The sequence below is a fragment of the Leptonychotes weddellii genome, chromosome 1, assembly GCF_054177405.1.
Source record: "Leptonychotes weddellii isolate Sample4059 chromosome 1, ASM5417740v2, whole genome shotgun sequence".
Taxonomy (NCBI): Eukaryota; Metazoa; Chordata; class Mammalia; order Carnivora; family Phocidae; genus Leptonychotes; species Leptonychotes weddellii.
In genome coordinates this window covers 1,453,606-1,463,256 of record NC_138369.1, presented here as the reverse complement: position 1 = coordinate 1,463,256, position 9,651 = coordinate 1,453,606, and the positions used below count along the sequence as shown (strand labels likewise).

At 62.4% G+C, this 9,651-nt stretch overlaps 1 protein-coding gene across 1 annotated transcript in view; it reads left to right on the top strand.

Moving 5' to 3' along the window:
• The window catches only part of GNG7 (G protein subunit gamma 7), a 5,311-nt gene extending 2,087 nt beyond the window's left edge, over nucleotides 1-3,224 (top strand). Inside the window, exon 2 of the mRNA XM_081805212.1 lies at nucleotides 225-3,224. Coding sequence (XP_081661338.1) covers nucleotides 225-365 — 141 coding nt within the window. The 3' untranslated portion in view covers nucleotides 366-3,224. The remainder of the gene's footprint in view (nucleotides 1-224) is intronic.
• Nucleotides 3,225-9,651: the final 6,427 nt, after the last annotated feature.

The window sequence follows — 9,651 nt, the reverse complement described above, 5'->3', positions numbered from 1 at the left end:
CGTGGCCTCCTGTATCTGGTTCCCTCCCTGAGCGTCGTGGGCTTGGGGTCCGTCCCCGGGGCCGCGCGTGTGGGCGCCTGCCTCCTGTTCGCGGCCGATCACATTCCCGTGCGTGGGGGACACATCGGGTGTATCCATCCCGGTGGGTGGACATGGGGTTGTTCCCGCCTTGGCTGCAGTGGACATGCCCGTGGCAGCCTGTCTGACCTCTCCTCTCTCGTCCTTGTGCCCGCACACAGGTGTCCAAAGCCTCGTCGGAACTCATGAGCTACTGCGAGCAGCACGCCCGGAACGACCCCCTGCTGGTGGGAGTCCCCGCCTCCGAGAACCCCTTTAAGGACAAGAAGCCTTGTATTATCCTGTAGCCGTGTTTTCTGTGCGTCCCTCCCTCTGTCTCCCTCAGCTAGGGCATCACTCACTACGCAGTCAAGCAAAACATCTCAAGTCCCAGAACGTTCAGTTCCCAAAGAAAGGTGAACAGCCGCCACGATGGATGGGGAAAAATGTGTCCTCCGGGTTTAGGTGGATTTTCGAGCCCAACAGCAGTATCCCCTCCGGGCCCGGCTGGAAGACGCTGGGGGGGCCGCACGGCTTCCCATCAGGAATAGCAGAAATGCCCAAGTGATGCGCTCACGGCTTCCGGAAGCTCTCGGCTGCCGTCGGGGTAGCGGGCCAGAGCTGGCCGGGCCGGGCCAAGGGAAGGAGGCGGGTGACGTGGCCGCTGCCCCGGGCGCCCGGGCGGGTGGCGAGCCTCGCACCGTTGGCCGTCTGTGGGAAGACTGGGGCCGGGCCCATGCTGCCGTGCGTTTACTGTTTCTTCTCTCCTGAGCCGACTAGAATTGGGGGGTGCGGGGAGGGCCCAGCGGACCCTTTCGGAAACATGTCTCCTCCTCGCTTAAGCCACCGTTACTCCACACGGCGGAGCCCAGAGCTCCGTGGCTGAGCGCACGGCTGCGCGTCGTGTGGAATGCGCCCGCGGCTGGTAGGGGCCGGGAGGGGCCTCTGCCTGGGCAGCACGGCCCGCGTGGCCACGTGTCGCCCTGCGGCGCGGCCCCTGCCCTTCCCTGGGAGCCCACCCCTGACGGAGGCGGATTCCCAGCAGCCTGCCCTGCCCGCGGATCCGGCCAGCTGGGTGCCGGCCTGTCGGGAGCGCGAGCGGCCGTGTGGGTGGTTCGGCGCTGTGGTCACGCTGTGCTCTTCTGGGCGGTTGTGTTGTGTCTTGTTTTCCACTTTCGCGCGTCGCCGTGGCCGTTTTGCAAGCAGGAGTGCGGCCTGTCGAGGCCCCGGCCTCGCGGGTCAGAAGGCGTCAAGTTCCCGGAAGCAGCTGCGGGGCCTCCGCGGTGAGAGGCCTAACCGGCTCGCGCTTCCCTCCCGTGGCTTTTCTTTAATCACTTGGCCCCTGTGACGACCTGCACAGTTAAAGGAGCAGGAGGTGGAGGGGGGCCCCGCCCCTGCCCTGCGCCCCTGCCTTGCACCCCTGCGTCCTCCACCAGGAGGGTCCTCATCTTACAGCCCGGGCCGGGGCCTCGTGCCAACCCCCCCGCCCCGAGATCTTGCGAGTGCCAAGGCCCAGATCCCACCAGCGCCAAGGTTTGGGGGTGGGGGGGATGCGTCCCCCTGCGGCAGGTGACGTCCCCGTGCGGCTGGCTCCCCCAGGGCGGAGGCTGTACGGTCCAGCCTTGCTCCCCGGCTCCCAGCTCTCTCCGGCCGGTCCGGGAGCACCAGGGGCTTTGGGGAGCCCAGCTTCTCCAAACCTGCGGTTGGACGGGGGAGCCACGAAGGCCCGATGCCCTGGCCACCTTTCACTGGGCGGGAACCAGCCTCTCACTGTCCCCAGCCGAACAGCAAGACAGACCAAAAGCTGTTTGCAGGGGGGAGGCCAGGGCACGGCGGGATCCGCCCCAAGACTCGGGAGGCTGTTGGCAGAGCAAAGCCTGTCCGGGCCACTTCTGCGAAGAAGCCTTAATCCCTGGAGCCCGTCCTTCCCCCTGCGTCCCCACCACCCCGGGCTGGTCCTCGGGCCGCAGGTCCCCAGCGAGGACGGGAGGCCCTGGTCTCGGTGCCCCCCTGCCCTGCCGGCTGTGCCACGCCCAGCCCCACCGTCTGTCCCCACCCCCGCCACCCAGGAGCCCGGCTCAGGGCGGTGCGGTTCGACGGCCTCGGGCAGCCCCACGGCCCGCTCTGGGCTCAGCCGGTGGTGCCCCCCCACCAAGCCCTGAAGTGAACTCGAACTCAGAGCCCCTGGGGCCGAGGGGTGTGGGTAAACTAGGCTCAGAGAGGGTGAGGATGGGCGCGCCCCCCGCAAAGCCACACCTGCCCGCTGCCTCCCCCAGGGCCACTAGGGCCCTCGACCCCGGGGGGCGGCCGTCAGCAGAAGCCCCACCATGGGTGTCTTTCTAGCTGAGGAAGAAATGCTCCTCTTTTCCTTCTAGAGTAAGTGTCGTGTCCGTAGTGTAGACCCGTGCTTTCCCTGCGCGCGTCCCGCATGAAAACCTTGTGTGCACGGCGTGTGCAGGAGCTGATGGAGACGGCAGAGCGGGCCTGAGGGAGACCCGCGTCTCTCGGCCACCTCGGGGCGGGGGACGTGAAGGGCACCGCCCCCAAAACACAGAGTCTGGGTGTCCCCAGGGGGCTGGCGGCCGGGGCGCCTCCCCTCCCCTCCCCCACTCCAGGCCAAGAATTAAGTGACTCGGGGGGGTGACCTCTGGCCTGGGGGATGTGAACCGCGGGCAGCGGAAGGTGCTGCCCTTCTTCCTGTGACTCCGGGCGCTGGGCCTCCAAGCAGCTCATCCATCTCTGCGCAGCCAGGGCCCCACCGAGCTCCCAGGGCAGGAAAGGCCGTCCGCCTGCCCTGAGGGCAAGGGACCAGGGGGCAGTTTCCGGGCCAAGGTGAGGCCACCAAAGGTCGCTCTGGTCCTCCAAGAACACTTACAAAAAGCCAGCCTGCCGCGGAGTCTCCAGAAAAGCCATAGGTCGGACACTCCGCCCTCTTCCTTCTCTGTCCATGGAAACCATTGCCAAACGTTGCAAAGACCCGCTCCGGTTCGCAGAAGCCAGCCGTGGTCCTAGCAGGTTCTACCCCATCTCTGTTTGGATGTTCAGTGGCTTTTATTTCTGGTTTAAAAAAAAAAAAAAAAAAATTCCAGGTGTGCCACACCCACTTTCTTGCAGTGTTTTAATATTGTGTGGAATTGTTAATACAGAGTGACTAATCCCCGCACAAAGGCTCCCTGGTCCTCTCTCTGTGCCCACCGCCTGCAGGGGGTGGGGTCGGGTGGGAAGGTGGGCCTGGCGCCGGGGGTGACGGGCTGCCCCCCACGCACGTGCACGCGCCCCTTGCTGCTGGGAGGGGGCTCCACAGATGGAACGTGGCTTCGGGCAGCCCCACAAAGCGGCCCTCAGCTTCTGTGGGCTTTCCAGTTTGCAGTTAGAAAACCTCCGGGAGGGGCGCCTGGGTGGCTCAGTTGGTTAAGCGTCTGCCTTTGGCTCAGGTCATGATCCCGGGGTCCTGGGATGGAGCCCCGAGTCAGCTCCTCGCTCAGCAGGGAGTCTGCTTCTCCCTCTGCCTCTTTCCCTCCCCCTGCTTGTGCTCACTCTCTCTCTCAAATAAATTAAAAAAGAAAACTTCGGGCTGCGCTGTGTGAGGGTCAGCGCGCCTAAGCCCCGTGCCCCACGGTTCGGGATTGCCTCCGTCTGGCATGGCCCGCGGGAAAGTGCCCAGCTCTCAGGGCTTGGAGCGCCTGGGGCCTGGTGCCCCCTGCCGTCCAGCCATCCAGGGGCCACGCTCGGCCACCAGAAACCCCAGGGGAGACGCTGAGTGAGTCATGGTCCCGACTCAGACCAGACTGTGGAGAGAGTTCAACTTTAATAACAAATCTGTCCATGAGAGATTCTGACCTCCCAGCAGCGAACTTTGTGTAAAACATTTATAGATTCAGCTACATAAAAATTATCCTCTTTTTGTCAAAAACCGTAAGATCAGAAGTCGGTTCAAAAACGCAAACATAGAATTACCACCTGATGCAGCAGCAGCCCCACGTCTGGGTGTGCACACTGCAGAGCAGAAAGCAGGGGCTGGAACACACCCGCGTGTGCTCACAGCTGCACGATTCACAGCACCCAGAAGGGTCCACTAGCAGATGGGGTACACGGCGCGGTATGTCCCCACGCGGGAACACACTCCAGCCTCAGGAAGGAAGGGACCCCGGCACCTGCCATGACGTGGAGGGACCCCGAGGACACTGGGCTCAGCGAGAGGAGCCAGACCCAGAAGGACACATCCTGCAGGACCCCACTCTCAGGAGGTCCTCAGAGGAGTCCCGTCCACACAGACAGAGAGGAGAGGGTGGGAGCCGGGGCTGGGGCAGGGGGTGGGGAGTCTGTGCTTCATGGGGACAGAGTCTCAGTTCAGGGAGATGGAACGTTCTGGAGATGGAGGGTGGGGGTGGTCGCAGGACGGTGTGAGTGTGCTTCATGCTGCTGAGCTGTGTGCTTAGAGACGGTTACGATGGTGAATTTCATGTGCATTTTATGAATTGTGCATTGTGCATTTTAGCACAAAAAGAAAAATACACACACCCGAGCGGCTGGAAGGTAAGGCAGGCGTTGCCAAGGATGCGGAGCGGCCTGGCCCCTCAGAGCGGCTGCTGACCGTGACAGGCTAGGGCCACCCCGGGGAGAGGCCTGGCGGCTCTGCTCCTTCACCGCAGAGGGATCAAACCCGCGTCCACAAAAGCTCTAGGGAGGAATGTTCAGAGCAACTTTTCTCATAATACCCCAAACCTGGAAGCTTCCCAGGTGCTCAACAGGTGGCTGGGTAAGCACACGGGATCCATTTGAGAGGGACTCCCGCTCAGCAGGTAAGGGCTCCGCTGCCCGCCCCCCGCCCCCAGTGCAGTGGCCTGGAGGACTCTCCGTGAGCCCCAAGCACCCAAGGGGCTGGTGGCTTGCTTCCCCGGACACGATGTCATCCAGCGGGCAGGTCTGGGCACAGGCTGTGCGGTCAGGAGTGTGACCCCCAAGGACGTCCACACCCTCCTCCCCAGAGCCTGTGGCTGCCTCACCTCATGTGGAGTCAGGAATCTCGCAGGGGACGTAGAGTTAAATACCTGCAGATGGGGGGGGCGGCTGGACTCCCGGGGGGGCCCAGTGGCCTCAGAGCCCTCAAGAGCCGCGCCCCTGAAGCCGCGAGGGGCAGGAATTAGGTGGCAGAGGCCAGTGTGAGAAGGCTGCGCGCGGGGATCCCAGGCCTGGGACGTTCTGGAAGAGGCACCCCAGGAGACCGCGAACAGATCAGGGGGCCGGGGAAGGGTGGAAGGACGAGGGGCTGAGCACACGGAGACTTGAGGGCAGTGACGCGGCCCCGCAGGATGCAGTCCTGGTGGATAAATGACAGCATATATTTGGCAAAACCCACACCATGCTCGCCCCCAGAGCCAAGCGGGGCGCCAAGCGGGGGCTGCGCCCGACGCAGAGCTGGCGTGGCCGGGAGGCAGGGCTGCCCCCGAGTCAGGCACACTTTGTCTCCCCAGTCCGGAGGCCCAGCGGGCATTGCGCCCCCAAAAAGGTGGAAGGAGGGCAAGACACCACACCCGAGCCCCCACCGAGGGCGCAGACCCCACGCCACGAGCGCCTGGTATTCACTGAGGCGGGCGCCACCCCCCCCCCGACCCTGCGGGCCCGCAAACACCCCTAGGTCTCGGTGGGGTGGGGTGGGTAGGGGAGAGTGGAGTAAGGCAGTTCTTGAGGAAGAAGCCACGCATTCTGACCTGCGAGCGCTGGGAGGATGGGCGGCTCCCCCGCGCGCACCGGAGGGGTCCCCTGCACCCGCCAGCACGGGCACCCCAGGGCCCTTCCCGTTTCCCGGGCCTCAGGCTTGCACACTCCCACCCAGGGGCCCCTGGTTCCCAGAGAGAGTGGGTGCCGCAGCTTTGGGGGGCTGCTGGGGCGAAGCGCCAGGAACCGGGTGGCTCGAAGCCACAGGATTTATGCTGTCGCTCTCGGGAGGCTCCGGGGGAGGACCCTCCCCGCCTCCGGCAGCTCCGGTGGCTCCCGGGGTCCTCGCCGCCCCTTGGCAGGGAGCATCGTCTCCCGTCTCTGCCTCGTCGCCACCACGCCCCCTCTGTGGCTCCTGGTGTCCCTGGATGCAACCCTCCCCACTCCAGCATGACCTCATCCTAACGAACATCATCTGCAAAGACCCCATCTCCAAGGACGGTCACATTGCAAGGTTCCAGGTGGACGGGAATTTGGGGAGGGGACACGGGTCAACCCAGTGCAACAGATTCTTCCAGATGATTGCATTTGGCTGTGGAGACATCTCCGTGCGCTCCCACCAAACACACTTCACTGATTCACTTACTACAGGCCCATCAAACCTCTGCCGGTCCGGGGGCATAGAGGCCGACCCAACAGTCATCACCGCACAGAGGAGGGGCGGGGCTCCAGCCGGGGGCGGGGCGGCGGGTCAGGAAAGGCTTCGGAGAGGAGCTCCAGCTAGGCTAGTGTAGTGGGTTGAATTGTGTCCCCCCAAAAATCTATGTTCAAGTCCTGCCCCCCCACGCCCCCCACCTGTGAATGCGCCCTTATTTGGAAATAGGGAATTTGCAGGTGAGCCGGCACTGGGTTGGAGTGGGCCCTACATCCAAAGACTGGGGTCCGTGCAACAGAAAGGAGGGTCGGTCCCAGTCGCATGGTGACCGGCTGGAGTGGCTGGAGCTGGACAGAGTCAGAGCCAGAAATCCAGTGCCGTCCACAGAGGCAGCAAACGAATTCACAACAATGCTCAGTGGGGTCACCACACACACACACCAGTACCATTTCCAGCCCATGGGGGAAGACATGGCAAATTCTGAGTCACAAAGCCTCTCAGCGGGACCAGCTGCATAATTTTTAGGGCCCCTTGTTCAAATGAAGAATTTCAAGATGGTAATAGTAGAGCATTGGACCACGCACCAGGGCTCCCGAGCCCAGGCCCCAGGGAGGGTGCACCCCTGGGCACCGCCAGCCCCCCTCCCAGCCCCGGAGCTCCAAAGAGCCTTCGTCCAGAACAAGGGAGCCTCGAACCCTCCTTGCATCCGCAACCAACTTCCAGAGAAATGCAGTGCAAAAAATATTCAGTGGCCTTGATTCTACTTCACAAAACCTCTGCTCAAGAGAAAAAAAAAAAAATCCTATGTCCCTTTCAAATCCAATTGACTGCATTTTATTTATGAAATTAAGAGGCTAATCTTGAACTTGGGATTACATTTTGAGGATGTCTGTGTGCATCTCCAAAACTGACCTCAGAGCCTCCTCTGGGCTTTGATGCTCTCCCCAAAATCAGGTGTAAGGGGGAGGCACAGACGGACAGAGTTGAAAGACCACCGTCACTTTGCAAATAGTGACTGTATGTTTTCTTCTACGATTCCTTCATCCAGTTTTGGTATGTCCTCCTCTTCTTCTTTTAAATTTTATTTATTGACTTTAAGTCATCTCTATACCCAGCATGGGCTCGAACCCATAACCCCGAGATCAAGAGTTGCACGCCCCCCCCTTCTTCTTCTTTTAAATATATTTTTTAAAAACCTCAACAAGAGGAAATGCCCCAGCCTCCCTGTGACCTTTAGCAAGTCACTCTAACAACCAGCACTTAATTTCAGAGTTGAAAGCAAGGCCAAAAGCATCCTATGAGACCTTCAGGGACGTTCTTGGTAATTGCTAAAGGCTCCACGCCCCTCGAAGACGAAGCTCTCACACCAGTGACGTCGCATCAAAATATCTGAAGTGAGAACTGCAGGAGCCGTGAGGGCCCTGCAGCGGTTCTGGAACGTTCCTTCGTTTCTGTGACTTCCAGTTCCTTGCTCTGCAAAAGGCAGCGTGGGACACAAATGCACCGTCACAGTCGCCCCTGCGGACCCCAGGCTGGGTCGCTGGGAAGCGGACTGCGCTGTGCTCCGGAGCTTTCCTGGAGATGAGAGCGTCAGGGAGGGGCCTCGCGTGGCCCCAGCCTGTCCGAACCGTCACTGGTCGGGTCCATCTCCATCGGGACCTGCCGGGGCCCCGGGCGGCCTGCGGATTGCCGTGACCGTGGGCGGGGTGGCTGTGAGTAGGGTTGGCGGCCCGGGGGCAGCGGTCCCTGCCAACATGCCCTGGAGCTGGCTCGTCCCTCCGGCCCGGAGTGTGGACGGGTGGCTCCACACCCGGCAGCCTTGTCTGTCCTTCCTCGTCCTATTTAACTCCTTCCCCGTGTACACCTTTGCCACCAACAGAGAAACGTCCGGAAACTCCCATGAGAGGGGGACGAGCACCACGCGGCCTTCCCGCTGCACACATCTTGTTCCTAATCATCAGACCTTTGTTTCCGTCCCGAAGAAAGGGTGAGGCTGGGGTTGTGGACCACTCTAGCCCTGACCCGCCAGCCTGCCCACCCTCCCGCCCCAATGAGGTTCCAATCGGGGGGGCCCAGGACGCCCCCTTCCCCTCCCCCAGAGATCCAAAGAGATGGGCAGGGGGAACCCGGCAGGAGGGGCCTGGGAAGCAGCAGCGAGGGCTCCGGCCGGGCTCCCCCTGGGCGGCCAAGTCAGGCCCGGTGTTCCTGCCCCTGCCACGCAGAAGCCAGCTCGGGGCTCACGGGGGGCTCGCGGTGGGGCGGGGGGGAGTGCTGTCCGAGGCCTCGCTGGCCGGCCGGCCCTAGGAATGCGGCACCCTTTCTGGCCAGCATGTATCCCTCTGGGAAGAACTCCAAGCCCACGGTTGAGAAAGACATTTTTTCTCTGGTCAGAACACAGTCCGTCAGCCCACATGGGAGCAGGACAGGGCTGACGAGGAGGAGCCGGGGCTAGCCAGCAGGTGTTGGGGGCCCCGCCAGCCCCCCCATCCCTCCTGCGCCCACGGTTCCCACAGCAGATCGCAACGATGTGTCCTTCCTCCACTCTTCTGTGAGCAGGAAAGTGGGTAGTCCCCGCCCAAGCAGCATGTGGATTCTGGAGCGGGAACACGCCCCCCTCTCCAGGCTCCCATCCCAGGTAAGAGATCGGCTTTAGGCAGGAGAAGGTGGGCTCCTACTCTAGAGAACACCCCGGAAAAGCCCTGGTTTAGCTCGCCTCCAACCCGCTAAGTATCAGCAGACTCTAGGGAGGTTCCGAGTTTGGCCAACACTCACGTCCCCGTCCTCCAGGTCTAGAAGGGGGGGTACTCTCAGACCAGCACAATCTGGGCTGGAGCATGGGGTCAGAGCTCACATGGCCCATCTGCTGGGACGGGAAGGACGTGCTGGCAAAGTGATGGTCATGGACCTGCTCCGCCAGCGATACCCCTCCCCCCGGGGAGGAAGCGCCCCCCACACTCCTGCTGTCCTGTCTGTCCGCCAGCCTCGTCCTGGCCACCTTTGGAGCAGAGGGAGGGAGGAAATGCCCTTCATGTCTGGTCTGTCTCCTGGCCAGCACACTTGGAAGCACACTCTCCGTGGGTTCTCAGAGGCTCTGTTTTCAGAAGACACCTCCCCGGATCAGGAGGGCTGCGGTGGACTGGGGTCCGGGGTTGTGGAACCCACTATCTTCCCCCGACTGTTTCAGGAGGGGCTCCGAAAGCATTCCGACGAGAGGCAACCAAGTGGAATGGAAAAGGAGCAAGCAGGGCAGGTTCTGCCTGCAACTTAGCGGAGAGAGACGC